This window comes from Melanotaenia boesemani, chromosome 20 (genome assembly GCF_017639745.1).
Source record: "Melanotaenia boesemani isolate fMelBoe1 chromosome 20, fMelBoe1.pri, whole genome shotgun sequence".
NCBI lineage: Eukaryota > Metazoa > Chordata > Actinopteri > Atheriniformes > Melanotaeniidae > Melanotaenia > Melanotaenia boesemani.
In genome coordinates, this window is record NC_055701.1 from 664,213 (window position 1) to 690,193 (window position 25,981).

A 25,981-nucleotide genomic window follows, 5' to 3' on the forward strand; every position below is an offset into this window, starting at 1 on the left:
AATCCAGCTTGAGAATGGAGTCTTCACTGGAACTGACTCCACAGTGGAGCTCTGCAACTGGACTGTCTTGGGAAAACCTGCAGGATTGTGGCCCCTGAGGACCGGAGCTTAACCTCCCTGATCTTAAACATACAGGACAGTTATATGTATGTATGCTAATGGGACTTCATTTCCAGTACATGCATGTAAGAAGACTGTATGTGTGACAGATTGAAATCTGATTAAAAGACCAGGGAATCCACTTCGTTGCATCAACAGAAAGATTTATTCAGACTGAAAAAAGTTAAAAGTTTTTATGTTCCATTATGATGAGAACACATGTGTCTATACTTCACATCGTCACTGTTACAAACTGCAGAAAGATTTAACAAATGGACATGAACACATCATTCAAGACAGAAATGATGATGATGAGGAGGAGGAAGCTGTCTTCATTGGAGGACCTGTAGTGGATCACCAACAGAGTTTATGTTACCTCCACCACCTGCCTCAGCTCCTCTATTAGTGGAGCCAACTCCTTTTCCAGGCTCATGATGAGACCTGAAGACACGGTAGACATGTTAGAAACCAGAGGACATGGGACACAACTCCCACCTGTACATATACAGCATCTACCAACATCCTGCACCTATGAGCCGATATTATAATCATGGGGATCCATCTAGACCAGGAGCCAGTCCATCCATGTCCACAGAGGTCACCGCCATAGCAACCACCCAGATCAGGGCAGGCTGGGGTCCAGACCACAGCCATAAGGCTGCAGAGCAGGACCCCTGCCACCCAGACAAGGTCGATCGCCATGCAACAACCCTCAACCCGAGCAGGCTAAACCCCCGGCGTGGAGGATCCCCATGAGGAAAACACTGGAGTTAAAACAAAGATTAAATAACCTTAAATAATTAGAACAGCTAAGAGCAGCAATAATAAAAATACACATAAAAATGTCATAAAATAATGAGCTAAAAAGTAATCAAGTTTAATAAAATGAAAATAAAATAACAAAATAAAGAGTAATGAGAATGCAGCTTAGCTAAAAGGCCTTAAGCCTCTTATTAAAAGCATCAACCGTCTCTGCAGCCCTGAGGTTCTCTGGCAGGGTGGTCCACAGACGAGGGCCGTAACATTGGAACGAGGCCTCGCCGGAGGTTCTGGTTCTTACTTTTGGAACAACCAGAGGACCTCAGAGTCCACGAGGGTTCATAGTTTAAAAGCAGGTCAGATAAATAAGAAGACCATGAAGACATTTATGAACCAGTAAAAGAAGCTTAAAATCATCCTGACACCCACGGGGAGCCAATGCAGCGATTTTAAAGCTGGTGTGACGTGTTCCTGCATGTGGGGCAAAAAAGTATTTAGTCAACCACCAATTATGCAGGTTCTCCCTCTTAAAAACATGAGAGGCCTATAATTTTCATCATAGGTAAACCTCAACTATGAGAGACATGAGAAAAAAAATCCAGAAAATCACATTGTCTGATTTTTAACGAATTAACTGGTAAATGCCTTGGTAAAAAAGTTTTTGGTCACCTACAAAAGTTCATGTCAGTACTTTGTTCTATACACTTTGTTGGCAGTGATAGAGGTCAGACATTTTCTGTAGTTCTTGACCAGGTTTTCACACACTGTTGCTGGCATTTTGACCCATTCCTCCATGCAGATCTCCTCTAGTGATGTTTTGGGGCTGTCGCTGGGCAACTCCCTCCAAAGATTTTCTATGGGGTAGAGATCTGGAGGCTGGCTCGGCCACTCCAGGACCTTGAAATGCTTCTTGCGAAGCCGCTCCTTCGCTGGCCGGGCGGTGTGTTTGGGACCATTGTCATGCTGAAAGACCCAGCCATGTTTCATCTTCAACGCTCTTCCTGATGGAGAAGGTTTTCACTCAAAATCTCACCATACATGGCTCCATTCATTCTTTCCTTTACACGGATCAGTCGTCCTGGTCCCTCTGCAGAAAAACAGCCCAAACCATGATGTTTCCACCCCCATGCTTCACAGTAGGTTTGGTGTTGTTTTGATGCCACTCAGCATTCTTTCTCCTGCAAACACAACAGGTTGAGTTTTTACCGAAAAGTTCTTTTTTGGTTTCATCTGACCATATGACATTCTTCCAATCCTCGTCTGGATCATCCAGATGCTCTCTAGAAAACTTCAGACGGGCCTGGACATGTACTGGCTGAAGCAGGAGGACACTTCTGGCCCTGCAGGATCCGAGTCCCTGACGGCGTCGTGTGTTACTGATGGTAGCTTTTGTTACTTTGGTCCCAGCTTCTGCAGGTCATTCACTAGGTCCCCCGTGTGGTACTGGGACTTTCGCTCACCGTTCTTGTGATCATTCTGAACCCACGGGTGTAACATATCGTGCTATGGTGATATGTTATGTAGTTGATATTACCCGCTAGATGGCACTCAGAAATAAAGTTTTGCTCTGGTGAGAGATTCCTGCACCGGAAACCGGAAGAGGAGGAATATTGTGTGGGAGCCGGAGGCAGGAAGCACAAAAAAATAAAGAGCAGTGATCAAGACACGATGGTCGTCATCATCGCATTCAGAGGTGAACTGGACAGAGAGTAAAGGCAAAACATCCCAACGGGGTGAGATCTTGGTGGAGCCCCAGATGGAGGGAGATGATCAGTGGTCTTGGTTGTCCTCCATTTTCTAATAATCCCTCCCACAGCTGATTTCTTCACAGCAAGCTGCGTACCTACTGCAGATTCCCAGCCTGGTGCAGGTCTACCATGTTGTTTCTGGTGTCCTTTCACAGCTCTTTGGTCTTGGCCATAGTGGAGTTTGTTGTGTGACTGAGGCTGTGGACCGGTGTCTGTTATACTGGTTACCAGTTCAAACAGGTGCCATTAATACAGGTAACGAGTGGAGGACAGAGGAGCCTCTTAATGAAGACGTTACAGGTCTGTGAGAGACAGAAAACTGGCTTGTTTGAAAGTGACCAAATACTTATTTTACCGAGGAATTTACCAATTAATTCATTAAAAATTAGACAATGTGATTTCTGGATTTTTTCTCTCTCGTATTGAGGTATACCTTTGATGGAAATTACAGGCCTCTCATCTTTTTAAGGGGGAGAAGTTGGTGGCTGAATAAATACTTGTTTGCCCCCCTATAGATGTGCATCTGTGTGACCCTGAAGCTGACGTGGAAACAGGCGGATGAGCTGACCTGTGTTGGCGCTGCTGCTGGCGATGAAGCTGATGACCAGAGGAAGCCGATTGAACTGCACGATCTGTTCAGAAACACAGAAACAAGCTGAACACCAACCAGCAGCGTCCTTCCAGTGCGTACACGTCAGACTGTAGAGAACCAGAACTGCCTGAAAACACGGCCCCTACCAGACAAACGTCCTGATTCTACATGCCGATTGGCTGCGTGGTCAGTCGGATACCTGGTAGGTGTTGTAGTAGCAGATGATGCTCTTGTTCTTGGAGAGGCCCAGCTTGCTGCCTTGATCTGTGGCCAGCGCGAAGGTGGACAAGAAGCCGGGTCTCAGGGCGTGGACCGGGGCGTTGTCATTGGCAACTGCAGAGAAACAGCAGACATGTTGAACTCTGCTCATATCTAACAAGCTTCCAGCAACTTGAGCTGAAACAGAACCAGAACTTAGACTGAGGAGACCCTTCTTTCAGCCAACAGCTGGATTAAATTTTTACATATATGCTTCTTTTCTTCTTATTTTAAGCACACAGAAGAGGCAGAACATTATTTGTACTGTTAAGGCCACAACTGACTTAAATCAGGTAGTATGTTGGTGCTGGAGAAGGAGCATGCACACGTGAAACTCCAGAGAAAATCACACAAAACTGAATTTATGTCAGTAATTCAACTTAAAGGGAAACTAAAATACAGACTCATTTTATTTCCAGTAAGTATTTGTTGTAACTTTGATGATTATGTTTCACAGTTTATAAAAACCCAAAAACCAACGTCTCTGTAAATGAAAACACAGTGAAGCGGTTCAGTGTTGTCTTGGTGGGGCCAGTGCTCCGTGGCCACGGGGCGCTCTGGCTGGGGCCTTCCTCTGCCGCCCTCTGGGTGGATGAGTGGTCCTCCCGGTGGCGGGCTGGCTGGGAGACCTACTCTTACGCTGGTGTGTGTGTGTGTGTGTGTGTACATATATATATCTATATATAGATATATATATCTCCAACAATAAAGAATAAAAGTGAAATGAACACAGGCTGCAGTCAGACCATCATTCTGCTGCTAGCATGCTGGACAAGGTAGAAAAACAGCAGGAAAAAGGTCGTAAAGCCATTTTGTTGGCGTGATTCGGGCGAAATTTCTTACCTTTGATAACGGGGACGCCGTCCCTGTCCGTCACCACAATAGCATGAAGACCTTCAACGCTGACGGGGACAAAGAGCAGGTTAAAGGGGGAAAGTCAGAGAACAGACGTGATGCTGGGTCAGTGAACGCACCTCTGCAGCTGTTTGTAGAGGAAACGCTTCACATCCTGCAGAGAAACACGATGGAAGCAGAATTAAGAACAGAAACCCGCATTAACCTGGAACACCAAGTCATGTGACCCAAACATCACCGCCCTGCCTTCATCGTCATCACCTTCACCGTGTAGACGTTAAACGTAGGACCAGACTGAGGAATAATCCCAGCTCAGATTAAAATCCTTCTGGACTTTCAGTCCCACTCAGATTTAGAAAGCAGGTTATCCTCAGAGGGAAATTTATTTTCTATTTTTTTTTATTTTTAGAACTTATTTTTTTATTTGTTCATTAATTTATTCTTCTCTGAATTTGCTTTATTAGAAATAATTATATTGTCCTGATAGGTTTTAGGGTGGAACTCGATTAAAGTAATTAATTAATCCTGATTAATCACAACATTTCCCTCAAAAAGCAACATTATTTTATTTAAATGGATTTTAGTGGACGACTGAATTAAATAACAGACATGGAAATTAATTCAATAAACTCGGCTTTAGTAACGTCTGGAAAAAGCATTTCATTCAAAACAGTAGAAAAATAAACGGAAAGCATCCCTGGTCAGAATGAACAGTAAAAGTTGTTCTCAGTCCCTCAACCTGCAGCTCTGGTTCTACAACATGCTCCAGACTTTCTACGTGTGCTCCTCCACACGCTTCATTAACAGGCCATGAGATGGAAAGCCACCGTGGGGGCGGAGCCTGATGAAGCCCCGCTGCTTTTTCAGAAGCGTGAACGTATTTCACGTCAGTCTGCACAAGCCTCAGAAAACGTCTCTAGATTTTAATCGCTTTCCAAGAATGAGACGAGCTCAACGTGGCGCCCGAGCTCAACGTGGCGCCCGAGCTCAACGTGGCGCCCGAGCTCAACGTGGCGCCCGAGCTCAACGTGGCACCCGAGCGCAACGTGGCGCCCGAGCTCAACGTGGCGCCCGAGCTCAACGTGGCGCCCGAGCTCAACGTGGTGCCCGAGCTCAACGTGGCACCCGAGCGTCCACGTGGCACCCGAGCGTCCACGTGGGCATCGCTGTAATGGGTCAACCAGGAATTGAACAGACTGCGATTAAAAGCGTTAATGTTTTTGTAATTCATTAATCGTAATGAACGCGTTAGAATCCCACTCCTGACAACGTTAGAGGTTTTATTTCACGGACCTGCCGTTACTTTATTGTTCCACTTATGTTACAAAAGCTTTAGACTCAGTCAGATCCGTTTCCTCGTCTTTCTTCTTTCTCTCCGTTGGTATTTTTCCTCCGTTGTTCTTCATCACGTCTGTTTCCTGCGTTTGTCATCATCTCCTCCCTTCATCCGCAGGCAGGTCTTTGTTTATCACTGGATAAAGGTTAAAGGCCTTTTACAAGAGGTGAGACGGGTGGAGGTTCGGATGGAGGTCTGGATGAGACAAGTAAAGGATTTCCTTCCACCCACCCATCCATCCATAGTCATACCAGTAACACTACTAGTACTAGTCATACCAGTAACACTACTAGTACTAGTCATACCAGTAACACTAGAAGTACTAGTCATACCAGTAACACTACTAGTACTAGTCATACCAGTAACTCTACTAGTACTAGTCATACCAGTAACACTAGAAGTACTAGTCATACCAGTAACACTACTAGTACTAGTCATACCAGTAACACTAGAAGTGCTAGTCATACCAGTAACACAACTAGTACTAGTCATACCAGTAACACTAGAAGTGCTAGTCATACCAGTAACACTACTAGTACTAGTCATACCAGTAACACTAGAAGTGCTAGTCATACCAGTAACACTACTAGTACTAGTCATACCAGTAACACTAGAAGTGCTAGTCATACCAGTAACACTAGAAGTATTAGTCATACCAGTAACACTACTAGTACTAGTCATACCAGTAACACTAGAAGTGCTAGTCATACCAGTAACACTACTAGTACTAGTCATACCAGTAACACTAGAAGTGCTAGTCATACCATTAACACTACTAGTACTAGTCATACCAGTAACACTAGAAGTACTAGTCATACCAGTAACACTACTAGTACTAGTCATACCAGTAACACTAGAAGTGCTAGTCATACCAGTAACACTACTAGTACTAGTCATACCAGTAACACTAGAAGTGCTAGTCATACCAGTAACACTACTAGTACTAGTCATACCAGTAACACTAGAAGTACTAGTCATACCAGTAACACTACTAGTACTAGTCATACCAGTAACACTAGAAGTGCTAGTCATACCAGTAACACTAGAAGTACTAGTCATACCAGTAACACTACTAGTACTAGTCATACCAGTAACACTAGAAGTGCTAGTCATACCAGTAACACTAGAAGTACTAGTCATACCAGTAACACTACTAGTACTTGTCATACCAGTAACACTAGAAGTGCTAGTCATACCAGTAACACTACTAGTACTAGTCATACCAGTAACACTAGAAGTACTAGTCATACCAGTAACACTAGAAGTACTAGTCATACCAGTAACACTAGAAGTACTAGTCATACCAGTAACACTAGAAGTGCTAGTCATACCAGTAACACTACTAGTGCTAGTCATACCAGTAACACAACTAGTACTAGTCATACCAGTAACACTAGAAGTACTAGTCATACCAGTAACACAACTAGTACTAGTCATACCAGTAACACTAGAAGTGCTAGTCATACCAGTAACACTACTAGTACTAGTCATACCAGTAACACTAGAAGTGCTAGTCATACCAGTAACACTAGAAGTATTAGTCATACCAGTAACACTACTAGTACTAGTCATACCAGTAACACTAGAAGTGCTAGTCATACCAGTAACACTACTAGTACTAGTCATACCAGTAACACTAGACGTGCTAGTCATACCATTAACACTACTAGTACTAGTCATACCAGTAACACTAGAAGTGCTAGTCATACCATTAACACTACTAGTACTAGTCATACCAGTAACACTAGAAGTGCTAGTCATACCAGTAACACTACTAGTACTAGTCATACCAGTAACACTAGAAGTGCTAGTCATACCAGTAACACTACTAGTACTAGTCATACCAGTAACACTAGAAGTACTAGTCATACCAGTAACACTACTAGTACTAGTCATACCAGTAACACTAGAAGTGCTAGTCACACCAGTAACACTAGAAGTACTAGTCATACCAGTAACACTACTAGTACTAGTCATACCAGTAACACTAGAAGTGCTAGTCATACCAGTAACACTAGAAGTACTAGTCATACCAGTAACACTACTAGTACTTGTCATACCAGTAACACTAGAAGTGCTAGTCATACCAGTAACACTACTAGTACTAGTCATACCAGTAACACTAGAAGTGCTAGTCATACAATTAACACTACTAGTACTAGTCATACCAGTAACACTAGAAGTACTAGTCATACCAGTAACACTACTAGTACTAGTCATACCAGTAACACTAGAAGTGCTAGTCATACCAGTAACACTAGAAGTACTAGTCATACCAGTAACACTAGAAGTGCTAGTCATACCAGTAACACAACTAGTACTAGTCATACCAGTAACACTACTAGTACTAGTCATACCAGTAACACTAGAAGTGCTAGTCATACCAGTAACACTACTAGTACTAGTCATACCAGTAACACTAGTTAGGGGGTGGGAATGGGGTGTCCATGGAAGGAAACCAGTGTGGTTTACTGGTGAACTGCAGTGAAATCTGGCGGTAAAAACACGTCTGAATACACGAACTCGGACGGTCCACCTGCTCTGCTGTCAGTCAGACTGAACACGGCGCCATTTTCTGATTTCACCGGGAAGGAAAACAACGGTAAGTGTTCCTAATTTACCAAGTTTTACAACCAACAAAGCAACAGAAGAGCTTTGTTTTGTTTTCACCACAGTGGGCTAACGCGGTGGACTACCTAGCTTAATCCATTTAGCATCAAGAAATGCACATTTTCAACGAGTTTTACATTAATGCTTTGAAACTTCATGAAGGCTGGAAAAGGGAGGACTGCTGATCAGGTTGTGGAGGATTGCATTTTTGCTGGTGAGGTAAACGGACTTATAAATACAGAACCCTTGCGCCCTTTGCGTGGGCTGATCCCTGGTGGCGCCATGCGGTTGGGGCGCACCGACAGTTGCGCTGAGGGCAAATGAAATAAACTAATGTAGAGTTAGCTCAGCTTGAGCAGAGAATGTTATCAGGATGTTATAAAATGTCATCACCTTTCACTACTGGCCCGTCGGCTTCCAGGGTGAGGATGTGTGGTGGGTGACTCCTCAGCTGTGACGAAAAGCCAGGACCTTTTCCTTGGTCTGTGATCTTTCCACAGCTCCTCATCCTCAGTGGATGACTCGTTACCGGGTAAAAATGACGGATCGTCACTTTCTCCCCCCACTGATTCCTCCATCGTCTCCTCAGAATCCTCCTCACCCACATCCAGAGTTACTTCTCCTCCCTCCGACTCTCCGTCACTCAGGTCTTGGAATAATAACCAAACTTTGGCATTCATCCATCTCTTGTATTGATCCATTTGTAAAATTTAGCACTAGCTTATCCTAAATGATTCTAAAACCCTATTACTTACTCTCTGACCGCGGTCAAACTCTGTGTTTGTGCGTTACCTGGCAACCGGGAGTGGCGCGAAAGCATCTGACAGCTGAACACAGTGCGTTAAATAAGATGGTAGAAACGACCTACTTGGCGGTTCTAGTGTTAAAGCAGATGTTGTATTTAGCACGTTTAGCTCCGAAGCTTCTCAACACGTACACCTTCATACAAACAGCAGCATGGATGCCGGGAAGGTCCCGGAGACTCCACGCTGCAGAGCTCAGGGCTGGAATAAGATTCCAGATTTAAGATTCTTTATTTGTCATTATACAAGTGCAGGACACCGGTACAGCGAAATGACTTCCAGTACAACCCGTCCACAATAATGAAGCAGATGATCAGTCTGGACAACAGATGTTTTGCTTCTTTGCTGTAAGATTTTCCGGTTTCTTTCAGGCTGTTCTGGCTCAATGGGGAAGATCTGGTTCGTTTGCCAGGCTCCTTTAGTCAGAACTAACATGTTTATGAGCTATATGATGGAGTCATCTTTTTAATGGATCAGAAAATAAAAAAATCCCAATAACTGGTTAGGTTTAGGATTTTTCCAGCATTTGAACTGGAAACCTTTCAAGCAGCAGTACCAGAAACAGTCTGTAAGGAGAAGCGTAACTTCAGCCTGGCCGACATCAGGTTCATCGTTGGTTGGAACGTTTGATAAGTCAGAGATTTAACGACGTTCAGACTCTGAAATGTTCTTTCCGTAGTTTTCAGAGTAAAGGGAATGGTTAAAGTTTAGCTATTGTACAGGAACTGAGTTATAAAAGCTTTTTTCTTCTGCTGTTGTCAAACTGAAAATGTTTCCAGCATCGGGGTGACGCAGCTTCTGTTTGAGCCGCAGTTGGATGGTTAAGGTCAGTAAATTGATTAGACATGAATCCTGTTGTCTGGGTTACCACTGCAAACATTCTGTATTACAGACGTGTTTAAGTAGAAAGTAGTTTTTATTGTTACCGACAGGAGTTCCTCATAAACCTGCACTGCGCCTGCAGACACGATTACATGAATAAATTACACGTGATGGCGAGTTCACTTTAAACAACAACTGCAGGTTATTTAACTTCAGTAAAGGTTTAGTAACAATCAGTGTTTCCCGACACAGAAGACGCTGAAAGCAGAAGGGGTCCAGAACTGCAGGTCTGCAGGTCCAGAACTGCAGGTCTGCAGAAACATGGTCCTCATAAAAAGATGGTGAAAAGTGAAGACGTCCCCTTTATTTTTTATTGCGGAGTCCCGTCGTCAAACAAGAACAAAGAATAATGAAACTGAGATGAAAGCTGCGTCAGAAATAAAATAAACTAAAACAAAAACAAAGCTCGCTCACGCTAACGTGTAGGATGTACCAGATACCAACAAACTGCATCTGTTTTTACAGTATTACAAACTAAACGTAAAACGATTTCCAAATCCAAATGATGTTTCTCTTCCTTCACCACAATTAACGGTTAATTAATCATTAATAAGTTTACTATGACAAAAAAGAGCTCTATAACAAACTTGGTAAAATTCTTACACATAAAAACAACTTTATTTTTAAGTACATTTATTTATCTTTATTTTATTATTTTACTTTATGAGTCTGCATTGATCATCGTACATTTAATCTGTCAATGTCCATCCAATCTGCTGCCAGTTTGTGATAATAAACCAAAAATAAATAAATAAATAAATAAATTCATTAATGTAATTATTAGTAAAGGCCTCTACGTTCACACACTGACCAATCAGAATCCTTCTCCCTCCTCTTTAATTTACATACAACAAGTGAACCATGCTGCCTTTAAGATTACACAAGTTAACTGGTGGCAGCTTATTGCAGTTTACATGTTAACCATAGAGGTCCAGCTCCTCACTAGTTACACTAGTTAGACTAGTTAGACTAGTTAGGGTCTTCTTTGACTGATCTAGTAATATGAGAAGGTTTGAAGAGGTTACATGCCAACTTATCACGACGAAAAATGCCAACTAGATGACTAGCTGGGGCTCAGTTTTTATTTTACTAGTTAACTAGTAAGACAAAGATTTACTAGTTAGCTATTGAGGTACAAATTCTTCACTAGTTCCACTTTTGTTATTTCACTAGTTAACAAAATGAATATAATTTTGCTAGCGACTAGGAAGCAACAACAATAGTGACCAGGAAACTAGTGACACCTCTCTGTTTTGCACAAGTAAACAAGTGGAGGGTGTTGTCAGTCAAACATGGCAGAACTTGTTCAAACTACTTTCACCAAAGTGTCACTAGCTGTCGAAAAATGATTACTAGCTGGATTTTGAATTCCACTTAACTATTAAAAATACCCATAAAATGTGAGCACATGTTAACTAATTTGTCCATAATGCAAGCTTGTAAAGGAAACTGAAAACCGGTATCAAGGATATGGATTAAATGCTCAAGCGGCTTGCCGTAGATATCAGCCTCGTGATCCTCTGCAGACACTGTGGTCTACACAGTTTATTGTTACACCTGAACGCACCACAGAGAAAACTAAATAATTCTTTTGGTTTATTAGCTGTCGAAAATATTTAGTCATTCTGATTTTTATCACCAATGATGTGCTTCCTTTTAAATAAATAAATGAGACATTTTCCTTCTGTCGTGTTTGAAAAATGTTAAAAACTCGAAGCAGTCACTGCATAAAGAAGAAAAAACAAAGGAAGCGTACTTACATCGGCCATGCTGGTTTTATTATCGTGTTATCCGCTCGATGGCTGTGTGGAGAAAACGGACTTTGTCAGTGAAATTCAGACTTTCTGAGTTTAGTGTTTTGAAACCGAAAATAAACATGCTAACATGTTGGCTAATTAGCATGTCAACTGCTACCTGTTCATGAGATTCGGTAAAAATTTAGCTCGTCACTTTATTACAGAAGACAGAGGACTATCAACGCATATTTAGGAGGTCAAATGTTCACATACCTGCTTTAAATAAGTTTACATGCAGCAGAGAAGCGCTACATAGTCCACAGACGCGAAAATCACATGACACCCGGTCTGTTTCCGGGTTTAGACCAATTGTTGACGGAAGTCAGTGTTGCGTCACTGGACGCAGGACAGCGCGACACCGGTGCAACAACAAATCCTGTCATCGCGACCGATATGTTTCAAAGAGCACTGTCTTTAAATTAGTTATTATGCTAGTTAACATAAAAACATTAAATATATAAAATATTATATTTTAAAAAACTGTTTAATATAAATGATATTTCAGATGCAACATAAAGTATAATTAAAATTTATACAATATTTTCATTATATATAAATATGTTTACACACACACACACACACACACGCACACACACACACACACACACACGCACACACACACACACATACACACACATATATATGTATATATATATTTGTATATATATATATGTATACATTTGAAATGCCACATACGTCAGTGAAGCTTGGCACACACACATCTCCACAGCGGATGCACATGCTTCGCTGGTCAAATGACGACTTGCTATAACTACCACAGATCATATCCCGGTTGTAATAACTTGAAATAGCGACATTCGTTTCAAATGTCATATGTCGCCATTCTCATAATTCCATGTTTTGCGTTGCCGTTGTTGAGTCAGTTCCTCCACTAGGGGGCAGTGCTAAGTTCAGAGTTCACTCCCGCGAGCTAATGTCAGTTTCAGACACCGATTAGCAGCGGTGACAAGTCGCAATAAAGTTGTTTCCAACCACCCAACATGCCCTAAAAAAGTGCATATCATCATTATTCAAAAGCTCACAAATTTTCCACAGTTGTCCTCATCTTCGTTCTTCTTCTGCTTTCATCTTCCTGATCCTCTTCTTCTCTGGTTTGTTTCTTTTGCTGGTAGCACATCAGCTATTCTGCTCAGCGCTGCCTCCACGCTTTCCGGTAGTATTGCTCCGTCTTCTGGATAGATAAGCTCCCTGAAAACCAACCAAATTACGGGCATAAACAGTTCTATTCTATTCTATTCTATTCTATTCTATTCTATTCTATTCTATTCTATTCTATTCTATTCTGTTGTTGTTAATGAAGCAGCTTCTATGTTACTGTAATTAAATCTAACATCCAGAGCCTGTAATGAAATCTAGTAAAAGCGCTCTTGGCCTGGTCCTGATCAGCTGTTACAGCCGGTCCAGATTTACTCTGCTATAAATAGTGGGAGCAAACAACTGAGACTTGCTGCTCTCCGGCCTGACGACGGTGTGAGGAAGCAGTGAGGAAGACTTCTGAGCTGTTCTGCTGTTTCCTGCAGACTTCCAGGTCAGTTGAGCACAACGTGAGCCTTCATGCTCTTTAGTATGGATGTTTCCAGAGGATTAAACACCTGGATTAAAGTTAGACCAACTGGCATAGTCATAGTTTATTTACTGTTTTGGTTGCAGGTTCAAATCTGCGCTCCAGCTCGGTGCGCTGGAGATTTGAACCTGCAACCCTAAACCTGAGAAGAGGAGCAGAGCTGTGAGAGAGAGCAAGATGATATTTGAGTGTGAAGATAAGAAATCTTTCTCTCAAAGCAAACAGTTACACTCTTGATGAAAGAGGAAACTCCTCCGGAGCAAGCAGAGGAGCTTCAGGCTGAGGATAGTCGGGGATATTTTACAGTTCTCAGACTATTAAACTGAAGAAGACAACGATGAAGGCTCCCGGGTTCTCATCTCATCTGTTTGATTTTCTCTAGCAAGGATGGGAGACTTCCAGCAGGATTACTACCCCTCAGGATACAACGTGGACGACCAGGCGGTGGCGTACGACCACCCCTACGCCCCCAACCAGGCGTGAGTCAAACCTTCAGAAAATCCTTTTACAACCTTTTCCAGCCATCTGGACGTCAGCGTTTCAGTACAAACCAACTTTACAGATTTACAGAGAAGCCCTAGTTTTTCCTGCAAGACCCACAGAGACCTACAGAAACCTGCAAGACCCGCAGAGACCTACAGAGACCTGCAGAAATCTGCATGACCTACAGAAACCTGGAAGACCTGCAGACACCTGCAAGACCTGCAGAGACCTACAGAGACCTATAGAGACCTGCAGAGACCTGCATGACCTACAGAGACCTACAGAAACCTGCAAGACCTGCAGACACCTGCAAGATCTGCAGAGACCTGCATGACCTGCAAGACCTGCAGAAACCCACAAGATCTGCAGAGATCTGCAGAGATCTACAGAGGCCTGCAATATCTGCAAAGATCTGCAGAAACCTGCAGAAATCTACAGAGACCTGCAGAGACATGCATGACATGAAAAGACCAGCATAGACCTGCAGAAACCTGCACGACCTGCAGAGACTTACAGAGACCTGCAAGACCTGCAGAAACCTACAAGACCTGAAGAGACCTACAGAGACCTACTGAGACCTGCAGAAAGCTGCATGACCTACAGAAACCTGCATGACCTGCAGAGACCTACAGAAATCTGCAAGACCTGCAGACACCTGCAAGACCTGCAGAGACCTACAGAGGCCTATAGAGACCTACAGAGACCTACAGAAACCTGCAAGACCTGCAGAAACCTGCAAGACCTGCAGACACCTGCAAGATCTGCAGAGACATACAGAAATCTGCAAGACCTGCAGAGCCCTACAGAGACCTATAGAGATCTGCAGAGACCTGCATGACCTGCAAGACCTGCAGAAACCCACAAGATCTGCAGAGATCTGCAGAGATCTACAGAGACCTGCAAGACCTGCAGAAACCTGCATGACATGCAGAGACCTACAGAAACCTGCAAGGCCTGCAGAAACCTGCAATATCTGCAAAGATCTGCAGAAACCAGCAGAAATCTACAGAGACCTGCAGAGACCTGCATGACATGAAAAGACCAGCATAGACCTGCAGAAACCTGCACGACCTGCAGAGACTTACAGAGACCTGCAAGACCTGCAGAAACCTACAAGACCTGAAGAGACCTACAGAGACCTACTGAGACCTGCAGAAAGCTGCATGACCTACAGAAACCTGCATGACCTGCAGAGACCTACAGAAATCTGCAAGACCTGCAGACACCTGCAAGACCTGCAGAGACCTACAGAGACCTATAGAGACCTACAGAGACCTGCACGACCTGCGGAGACCTACAGAAAGTTGCAAGACCTGCAGAAACCTACAAGATCTGCAGAGACCTACGGGGACCTGCAAGACCTGTAAGACCTGCATAAACCTGCAAGACCTGCAGAAACCTGCAAGATCTGCAGAGACACACAGAAACCTGCAAGGTCTGCAGAGCCCTACAGAGACCTATAGAGACTTGCAGAGACCTGCATGACCTGCAAGACCTGCAGAAACCTACAAGATCTGCAGAGATCTGCAGAGACCTACAGAGGCCTGCAAGACCTGTAAGACCTGCAGAAACCTGCATGACCTGCAGAGACCTACAGAGACCTGCAAGACCTGCAGAGACCTACAGAAACCTGCAAGACCTGCAGAAACCTGCAAGATCTGCAGAGATCTGCAGAGACCTGCAGAGACTTCAGAAACCTGCAAGACCTGCAGAAACCTAAAAGACATGAAGAGACCTACAGAGACCTGCAGAAACCTACAAGACCTGCAGAGACCTATAGAGACCTTTAGAGACCTGCAGAAACCTATAGAGACCTACAGAGACCTACAGGAGCTGCAGAGGCCTGCAGAGACCTACAGAAACCTGCAAGACCAACATAGACCTACATAGACCTGCAGAAACCTACAGAAATCTGCAAGGTCTGCAGAGATCTACAGAAACCTGCAAGAGCTGCGGAAATCTGCAAGACCTACAGAGACCTACAGAGAACTATAGAGACCTACAGAAACCTGCAAGACCTGTATAGACCTACAGAGACCTACAGAAACATACAGAAACCTGCATAGACCTGCAGAGACCTACAGAGTTCTGCAGAGACCTACAGAAACCTGCAAGACCTGCAGAGACCTACATAGACCTACAGAGACCTACAGAGTTCTGCAGAGATCTACAGAAACCTGCAAGACCTGCAAAGACATACAGAGACCCGCAGAGACCTGCAGAGACCTATAGAAACCTATATAACTCACCATTAACCACCCAGTCATCTGACATTCTGGTCCACACTGCTACCAGCTGGTGGGGGTTTACCTGCGCAGGTGAGTCATGTGAAAACATCACAACACCAGGGGTTTGGGTTGGAGCAACGTGTGATGGAAAGAAACTTTCATTGCTTCATGATGAAACGCAGCAGCTCGTCGTGCAGAGAGGAGCTGGAACTGAAGGATCCATGTTATCACACTAGTATCGATATTCATCCCAACGTTGATATCGCCGATATCTCCTGCTTCTGGTAAATGAGTGTTTCCTGCGCCTGGATGTGGGCGGAAGCAGCAAACGGTAGAAAAACTTCAGGACATGTCCATATGTCCTCAGACAGTTTGTAAGGGAACAATGACAGCTGTGAATGGACCGCGGCTGACCAATGAGGGCTGTGTGTTGCTTTCAGTGGATCGCAGGATGTCATGGCAGCTGTTGTGGATCCGTTCGTGGAGCAGCAGTACACCGGAGAGATCTACCAGCCATGGATGCTGTCAGCCACCTCCAGGACCGTCGAATCAGAACCTGCTGAGGAGGAACCTCCTCTACTTGTTGGTATGAGACACTGGAAATATTTCCTGATGTTGGTTGTCAGATCGTCTCTCTGCAGGAAGCGAAGTGGACGTTATGTCCATGAACAGATCAGTTTTCATTGCTCCCTCCTGTCTGCGGATTTCCAGAACTTGGGGTGGATTTTGACCACATGTGGCAGAAGACCCTGACGGTCCTAAACCCGTTCAAGCCTGCAGATGGCAGCATCATGAACGAGGCCGACATGGCGGGTCCCATCCTGTTCTGCATTGCCCTGGGTGTCACTTTAATGATGGTGAGATGCCAGCACGGCTCCCCAAGGATTGTAGTTCAGTCTTTATGGACCTTCGTGTCTGCAATAGAGGCTGAAACCACATCCCGTTGGCTCCAGACTTAACAAACGTCTCTGATTCTGACCTTCAGGCAGGTAAAGTCCACTTTGGTTATGTGTATGGGATCAGCGCCGGCGCCTGGATGGGGATGTACGTCCTGCTGAGTCTGATGAGCTCCCTGTCGGTGTCGTGCGGCTGCGTGGCCAGCGTCCTGGGCTACTGCCTGCTGCCCATCGTGGGCCTCTCTGCACTCGCTGTTTTATTCTCTCTGCAGTAAGTCCACCACATCATCCTGTTTCAGCTAAATCTGCATAAAGAAAGCTGAGTAAAGGATATTTATTATCATCTGACAACATCAGGAAAAGGAAAATCCAATAGACGGACAGGGTTTAGGACACACTAAAAAAAAATATGAAAATACTACAATTAGGGCTGTCAAACGATTAAAATTTCAAATGAATCAATCACGATTAATCACCATTCGCGACTGCCTGAAATACTGTATCAACAGAACAAAGTGATGCTAAAAATATTTACTGTTAACTGAGCTTCTCTTGGGCAAACCTCATGTCCAAGGGTCAGTAAATGTAGCATGTAATGTGCCATTCTAAAACATCTCTACCATGTTCTAGATCATAATGCAGAATTCATCATCTCATCAACCATCTTCATGGTGATAATTTCTGTCCTAAAACCAGCAGACTGAAGCTAAACTGCCGACATTAATGAAGAAATTCTGATAAACTGATGATCTGGATAAAAACAGCTTTTTCCTTTTATCATTGAAGTGTGAGTGTTTGTGCAGCCGTAATAAAAGTCCTACAGCAGCATCACCCAAAGTAAACACCTGCTGGTAAAATACATCATTGGCTGCTTGTTTTACTAGTTTTTATTCACTTTTTTTTTTTTTTACATCAGATGATCACTTTAGTTGTAATAATCAGTTCAATATTTCATAAAATCTAGACCTAAAAAAGGTCTCATCTGTGCCCCCTCTTTTCCTGGTCAGGGCTCCTGGCCCCCCATCAGAACTTTTTTAGACCCGGCCCTGCATAGCTGAAGTATAAACCCTGTCTACCACCAGCAGCTACCGTGTTAGAGAAGGTCCTGCCAACAACAAGACTTTGGGGTAAATATGTGACGGTGTAAACATGAACCGCTAGTTTCCTCCTTCTCAGCTGATCCATAAACACAATGAGAGAAAAGCCGATCAGCTGATCACCGACAGCCGCCATGATTCACGGAGCAACATGAGAGGAGAGGGAGGAAGCAGCTGCTGCACAAACAGAGAGAGCAGAGATCCTCTAGAGCGTGTGTGAAACCCTCACACCTGGAAAAGAGTTAATACACCTTCATTCTCCATGGAGGCAACGTCCATGTTGCTCCATTAATGCTGTTTGTTGTCATATCCATCCACAGAGCCAGCTGGATGATCTTTGACAATGTGCTGCTCCACGTTCCGCCGTCATAACAGAGAAATGACGGATGTATGGGGCGCGTCATGCTGCGCATGCGTTAATTAGGTTAAAAATTTTAACGCAAGTAATTACATGAATTAATTAACACCATTAACACGTTATTTTTCACAGCCCTAATCACAATATCTAATAATTCTACAAAAACTTTAGGTTGTAAAAGATAAACTAGGAAAGTGTCAACGTTGATTAATGGTTTATGAGCAAACATGTTCAACTTCTCACAGTTTTTAATTTTTAAAAATATAAATTTATGAAGTTAAATTTTACTACCACACCACCTAGTGGTGAAACATCCACACAACACTCCTGATCCAGACCCCAGTTCTTCACAGGACAGCAGCGACTCATCGAATCATAGATATAAATAGTCTGGACAGAAGGCTTCCTGACTCGTGCTGTTGGACTGATGGTAATGGTTTCTGTTTTGACAGGGGCATCCTGGGATCAGTTCTAGCCTTATTGGCCATCTGTTGGTGCAGTTTCTCAGCCTCTAAGATCTTCATCTCCACCCTGGAGATGCAGGAGCAGCAGCTGCTGGTGTTTTATCCGTGTGTCCTGCTGTACGGACTATTCACGCTGCTCACTGTCTTCTAACTGCCGGACTAGATGCGCACACACCATCAGAACTGATTTTAAATCTGAGGTTTTTATGCTAAATAAAAAATCTTTTATGATGTTGTTATTAGTTATTGAATAAATATTTCCTTATTACACAAAGTTTCTTTGATTGGGATACATCAGATTGTCATTTATTGGTCTTGTGATTATAAATTAATACACACACACACACACACACACACACACACACACATACATATATATATGTATATATATATATACATATATATAAGTGTATATGGCAAGCCGTTTAGGAAACTAATATATATATAATATATCTGAATATATTGATTGAAAGTCTGAATATATTGATTGAAAGTCTGAATATATTGAATGAAAGTCTGAATATATTGATTGAAAGTTTGAATACATTGAATGAAAGTCTGAATATATTGATTGAAAGTCTGAATATATTGAATGAAAGTATGAATATATTGAATGAAAGTTTGAATATATTGATTGAAAGTCAGAATATATTGATTGAAAGTCTGAATATATTGATTGAAAATCTGAATATATTGAATGAAAGTCTGAATATATCGAATGAAAGTTTGAATATATTGATTGAAAATCTGAATATATTGATTGAAAATCTGAATATATTGATTGAATATCTGAATATATTGAATGAAAGTCTGAATATATCGAATGAAAGTTTGAATATATTGATTGAAAGTCTGAATATTTTGATTGAAAGTTTGAATATATTGAATGAAAGTTTGAATATATTGATTGAAAGTCTGAATATATCGATTGATAGTCTGAATATATTGATTGAAAGTTTGAATATATTGAATGAAAGTCTGAATATATTGATTGAACGTCTGAATATATTGATTGAAAATCTGAATATATTGAATGAAAGTCTGAATATATTGATTGAAAATCTGAATATATTGATTGATAGTCTGAATATATTGATTGAAAGTCTGAATATATTGAATGAAAGTCTGAATATATTGATTGATAGTCTGAATATATTGATTGATAGTCTGAATATATTGAATGAAAGTTTGAATGCATTGATTGAAAGTCTCAATATATTTATTGAAAGTCTGAATGTATTGAATGAAAGTCTGAATATATTGAATGAAAGTTTGAATATATTGAATGAAAGTCTGAATATATTGAATGAAAGTCTGAATATATTGAATGAAAGTCTGAATATATTGATTGAAAGTCTGAGTACATTGAAAGTTTGAATATATTGAATAAAAGTCTGAATATATTGAATGAAAGTTTGAATATATTGAATGAAAGTCTGAATATATTGAATGAAAGTCTGAATATATTGAATGAAAGTCTCAATATATTGATTGAAAGTTTGAATATATTGATTGATAGTCTGAATATATTTAATGAAAGTCTGAATACATTCCATGAAAGTTTGAATATATTGATTGAAAGTCTGAATATATTGATTGAACGTCTGAATATATTGATTGAAAATCTGAATATATTGAATGAAAGTCTGAATATATTGAATGAAAGTCTGAATATAATGAATGAAAGTCTCAATGTATTGAATGAAAGTTTGAATATATTGAATGAAAGTCTGAATATATTGATTGAAAGTCTGAATATATTGATTGAAAGTCTGAATATATTGAATGAAAGTCTGAATATATTGATTAAAAGTTTGAATATATTGAATGAAAGTCTGAATATATTGAATGAAAGTCTGAATATATTGAATGAAAGTTTGAATATCTTGAATGAAAGTCTGAATATATTGAATGAAAGTCTGAATATATCGAATGAAAGGTTGAATATATTGATTGAAAGTCTGAATATATTGATTGAAAGTCTGAATATATTGAATAAAAGTCTGAATATATTGATTGAAAGTTTGAATATATTGAATGAAAGTCTGAATATATTGATTGAAAGTCTGAATATATTGAATGAAAGTCTGAATATATTGAATGAAAGTTTGAATATATTGATTGAAAGTCTGAATATATTGATTGAAAGTTTGAATATATTGAATGAAAGTCTGAATATATTGAATGAAAGTCTGAATATATTGAATGAAAGTTTGAATATATTGATTGAAAGTCTGAATATATTGATTGAAGTCTGAACATATTGAATGGAAGTTTGAATATTTTGATTGAAAGTCTGAATATATTGAATGAAAATTTGAGTGTATTGATTGAAAGTCTGAATATATTGAATAAAAGTTTGAATATATTGATTGATAGTCTGAATATATTGAATGAAAGTTTGAATATATTGAATGAAAGTCAGAATATATCGATTGATAGCCTGAATATATTGATTGATTGTCTGAACATATTGATTGAAAGTCTGAATATACTGATTGATAGTCTGAATATATTGATTGAAAATCTGAATATATTGATTGAAAGTCTGGATATATTGATTGATAGTGTGAATATATTGAATGAAGGTTTGAATATTTTGATTGAAAGTCTGAATATATTGATTGAAAGTCTGAATATATTGAATGAAAGTCTGGATATATTGAATGAAAGTCTGAACATATTGATTGAAAGTCTGAATATATTGATTGAAAGTCTGAATATATTGAATGAAAGTTTGAATATCTTGAATGAAAGTTTGAATAAATTGATTGAAAGTCTGAATATGTTGAATGAAAGTTTGAATATATTGATTGAAAGTCTGAATATATTGATTGAAAGTCTGAATATATTGAATGAAAGTCTGAATATATTGAATGAAAGTCTGAATATATTGATTGATAGTCTGAATATAATGAATGAAAGTCTGAATATATTTATTGAAAGTCTGAATATATTGAATGAAAATTTGAATATATTGATTGAAAGTCTGAATATATTGAATGAAAGTCTGAACATATTGATTGAAAGTCTGAATATATTGATTGAAAGTCTGAATATATTGATTGATAGTCTGAATATATTGAATGAAAGTTTGAATATATTGATTGAAAGTCTGAATATATTGATTGAAAGTCTGAATATATTGAATGAAAGTTTGAATATATTGATTGAAAGTCTGAATATATTGAATGAAAGTTTGAATACATTGATTGAAAGTCTGAATATATTGAATGAAAGTTTGAATGTATTGATTGAAAGTCTGAATATATTGATTGAAAGTCTGAATATATTGAATGAAAGTCTGAATATATTGATTGATAGTCTGAATATAATGAATGAAAGTCTGAATATATTGATTGAAAGTCTGAATATATTGAATGAAAGTCTGAACATATTGATTGAAAGTCTGAATATATTGAATGAAAGTTTGAATATATTGATTGAAAGTCTGAATATATTGAATGAAAGTCTGAACATATTGATCGAAAGTCTGAATATATTGAATGAAAGTCTGAATACATTGAATGAAAGTCTGAATATATTGAATGAAAGGTTGAATATATTGATTGAAAGTCTGAATATATTGATTGATAGTCTGAATATATTGAATGAAAGTTTGAATATATTGATTGAAAGTCTGAATACATTGATTGAAAGTCTGAATATATTGAATGAAAATTTGAATATATTGATTGAAAGTCTGAATATATTGAATGAAAGTTTGAATATATTGATTGAAAGTCTGAATATATTGAATGAAAGTTTGAATATATTGATTGATAGTTTGAATATATTGAATGAACGTTTGAATATATTGAATGAAAGTCTGAATATATCAATTGATAGTCTGAATATATTGATTGATAGTCTGAACATATTGATTGAAAGTCTGGATATATTGAATGAAAGTCTGAATATATTGAATGAAAATTTGAATATATTGATTGAAAGTCTGAATATATTGAATGAAAGTCTGAACATATTGATTGAAAGTCTGAATATATTGAATGAAAGTCTCAATGTATTGAATGAAAGTTTGAATATATTGAATGAAAGTCTGAATATATTGATTGAAAGTCTGAATATATTGAATGAAAATTTGAATATATTGATTGAAAGTCTGAATATATTCAATGAAAGTTTGAATATATTGATTGAAAGTCTGAATATATTCAATGAAAGTTTGAATATATTGATTGATAGTTTGAATATATTGAATGAACGTTTGAATATATTGAATGAAAGTCTGAATATATCAATTGATAGTCTGAATATATTGATTGATAGTCTGAACATATTGATTGAAAGTCTGAATACATTGATTGAAAGTCTGAATATATTGAATGAAAATTTGAATATATTGATTGAAAGTCTGAATATATTGAATGAAAGTCTGAACATATTGATTGAAAGTCTGAATATATTGAATGAAAGTCTCAATGTATTGAATGAAAGTTTGAATATATTGAATGAAAGTCTGAATATATTGATTGAAAGTCTGAATATATTGATTGAAAGTCTGAATATATTGAATGAAAGTCTGAATATATTGATTAAAAGTTTAAATATATTGAATGAAAGTCTGAATATATTGAATGAAAGTCTGAATATATTGAATGAAAGTTTGAATATATTGATTGAAAGTCTGAATATATTGAATGAAAGTCTGAATATATTGAATGAAAGTTTGAATATATTGATTGAAAGTCTGGATATATTGATTGAAAGTCTGAATACATTGATTGAAAGTCTGAATATATTGAATGAAAATTTGAATATATTGATTGAAAGTCTGAATATATTGAATGAAAGTTTGAATATATTGATTGAAAGTCTGAATATATTGAATGAAAGTTTGAATATATTGATTGATAGTCTGAATATATTGAATGAAAGTTTGACTATATTGAATGAAAGTCTGAATATATCAATTGATAGTCTGAATATATTGATTGATAGTCTGAACATATTGATTGAAAGTCTGGATATATTGAATGAAAGTCTGAATATATTGATTGATAGTCTGAATATATTGATTGAAAGTCTGAATATATTGATTGAAAGTCTGAATATATTGAATGAAAGTCTGAATATATTGATTGATAGTCTGAATATATTGATTGATAGTCTGAATATATTGATTGAAAGTCTGAATATATTGATTGATAGTCTGAATATATTGATTGAAAGTCTGAATATATTGAATGAAAGTCTGAATACATTGATTGATAGTATGAATATATTGATTGAAAGTCTGAATATATTGATTGAAAGTCTGAACATATTGATTGAAAGTCTGAATATATTGATTGAAAGTCTGAACATATTGATTGAAAGTCTGAATATATTGATTGATAGTCTGAATATATTGATTGAAAGTCTGAATATATTGAATGAAAGTCTGAATATATTGATTGAAAGTCTGAATATATTGAATGAAAGTCTGAATATATTGATTGAAAGTCTGAATATATTGAATGAAAGTCTGAATATATTGAATGAAAGTTTGAATATATTGATTGAAAGTCTGAATATATTGATTGAAGTCTGAATATATTGAATGGAAGTTTGAATATTTTGATTGAAAGTCAGAATATATTGAATGAAAATTTGACTATATTGATTGAAAGTCTGAATATATTGAATGAAAGTTTGAATATTTTGATTGAAAGTCTGAATATATTGATTGAAAGTCTGAATATATTGAATGAAAGTTTGAATATATTGAATGAAAGTCTGAATATATTGAATGAAAGTCTGAATATATTGAATGAAAGTCTGAATATATTGATTGAAAGTCTGAGTACATTGAAAGTTTGAATATATTGAATAAAAGTCTGAATATATTGAATGAAAGTTTGAATATATTGAATGAAAGTCTGAATATATTGAATGAAAGTCTGAATATATTGAATGAAAGTCTCAATATATTGATTGAAAGTTTGAATATATTGATTGATAGTCTGAATATATTTAATGAAAGTCTGAATACATTCCATGAAAGTTTGAATATATTGATTGAAAGTCTGAATATATTGATTGAACGTCTGAATATATTAATTGAAAATCTGAATATATTGAATGAAAGTCTGAATATATTGAATGAAAGTCTGAATATAATGAATGAAAGTCTCAATGTATTGAATGAAAGTTTGAATATATTGAATGAAAGTCTGAATATATTGATTGAAAGTCTGAATATATTGATTGAAAGTCTGAATATATTGAATGAAAGTCTGAATATATTGATTAAAAGTTTGAATATATTGAATGAAAGTCTGAATATATTGAATGAAAGTCTGAATATATTGAATGAAAGTTTGAATATCTTGAATGAAAGTCTGAATATATTGAATGAAAGTCTGAATATATCGAATGAAAGGTTGAATATATTGATTGAAAGTCTGAATATATTGATTGAAAGTCTGAATATATTGAATAAAAGTCTGAATATATTGATTGAAAGTTTGAATATATTGAATGAAAGTCTGAATATATTGATTGAAAGTCTGAATATATTGAATGAAAGTCTGAATATATTGAATGAAAGTTTGAATATATTGATTGAAAGTCTGAATATATTGATTGAAAGTTTGAATATATTGAATGAAAGTCTGAATATATTGAATGAAAGTCTGAATATATTGAATGAAAGTTTGAATATATTGATTGAAAGTCTGAATATATTGATTGAAGTCTGAACATATTGAATGGAAGTTTGAATATTTTGATTGAAAGTCTGAATATATTGAATGAAAATTTGAGTGTATTGATTGAAAGTCTGAATATATTGAATAAAAGTTTGAATATATTGATTGATAGTCTGAATATATTGAATGAAAGTTTGAATATATTGAATGAAAGTCAGAATATATCGATTGATAGCCTGAATATATTGATTGATTGTCTGAACATATTGATTGAAAGTCTGAATATACTGATTGATAGTCTGAATATATTGATTGAAAATCTGAATATATTGATTGAAAGTCTGGATATATTGATTGATAGTGTGAATATATTGAATGAAGGTTTGAATATTTTGATTGAAAGTCTGAATATATTGATTGAAAGTCTGAATATATTGAATGAAAGTCTGGATATATTGAATGAAAGTCTGAACATATTG

General features: G+C 38.3%; 2 protein-coding genes across 3 annotated transcripts; one reads left to right on the forward strand and one right to left on the reverse strand.

Annotated features, from left to right (window-relative positions):
* Positions 1-246: 246 nt before the first annotated feature.
* Positions 247-12,063, reverse strand: lamtor3 (late endosomal/lysosomal adaptor, MAPK and MTOR activator 3). Its single transcript, XM_041972338.1, has 7 exons — positions 11,952-12,063; positions 11,703-11,744; positions 4,431-4,465; positions 4,300-4,358; positions 3,398-3,531; positions 3,175-3,238; positions 247-540 (listed from the first exon to the last, which is right to left on the reverse strand). Exons 2-7 carry the CDS (start codon positions 11,709-11,711, stop codon positions 467-469), a joined length of 375 nt encoding a protein of 124 aa, XP_041828272.1. The 5' UTR covers positions 11,712-11,744; positions 11,952-12,063; the 3' UTR covers positions 247-466.
* A 1,143-nt stretch (positions 12,064-13,206) lies between these two features.
* On the forward strand, positions 13,207-19,025 carry LOC121631427 (protein YIPF5-like). 2 transcript variants are annotated; one of them, XM_041972335.1, is made up of 6 exons: positions 13,207-13,287; positions 13,706-13,802; positions 16,475-16,620; positions 16,746-16,891; positions 17,020-17,201; positions 18,838-19,025. In XM_041972335.1, exons 2-6 carry the CDS (start codon positions 13,711-13,713, stop codon positions 18,998-19,000), a joined length of 729 nt encoding a protein of 242 aa, XP_041828269.1. In that variant the 5' UTR covers positions 13,207-13,287; positions 13,706-13,710; the 3' UTR covers positions 19,001-19,025. The 2 variants fall into 2 exon arrangements, with proteins under 2 accessions (XP_041828269.1, XP_041828270.1); XM_041972336.1 differs by having other exon boundaries at positions 13,252-13,287; positions 13,710-13,802.
* The last annotated feature ends 6,956 nt before the right edge of the window (positions 19,026-25,981 follow it).

Excerpts from the sequence above, each read along its gene's own strand:
- lamtor3 (XM_041972338.1), bottom strand. Across the intron at positions 4,359-4,430 it reads CTCTACAAACAGCTGCAGAG|CGTTGAAGGTCTTCATGCTA; the intron begins GTGCGTTCACTG and ends TGTCCCCGTCAG. Across the intron at positions 3,239-3,397 it reads GCTACTACAACACCTACCAG|ATCGTGCAGTTCAATCGGCT; the intron begins GTATCCGACTGA and ends GTTTCTGAACAG.
- LOC121631427 (XM_041972335.1), top strand. The coding sequence starts at position 13,711 with ATGGGAGACTTCCAGCAGGATTACTACCCCTCAGGATACAACGTGGAC. Across the intron at positions 16,621-16,745 it reads GGAACCTCCTCTACTTGTTG|AACTTGGGGTGGATTTTGAC; the intron begins GTATGAGACACT and ends GCGGATTTCCAG. Across the intron at positions 16,892-17,019 it reads TGGGTGTCACTTTAATGATG|GCAGGTAAAGTCCACTTTGG; the intron begins GTGAGATGCCAG and ends TCTGACCTTCAG.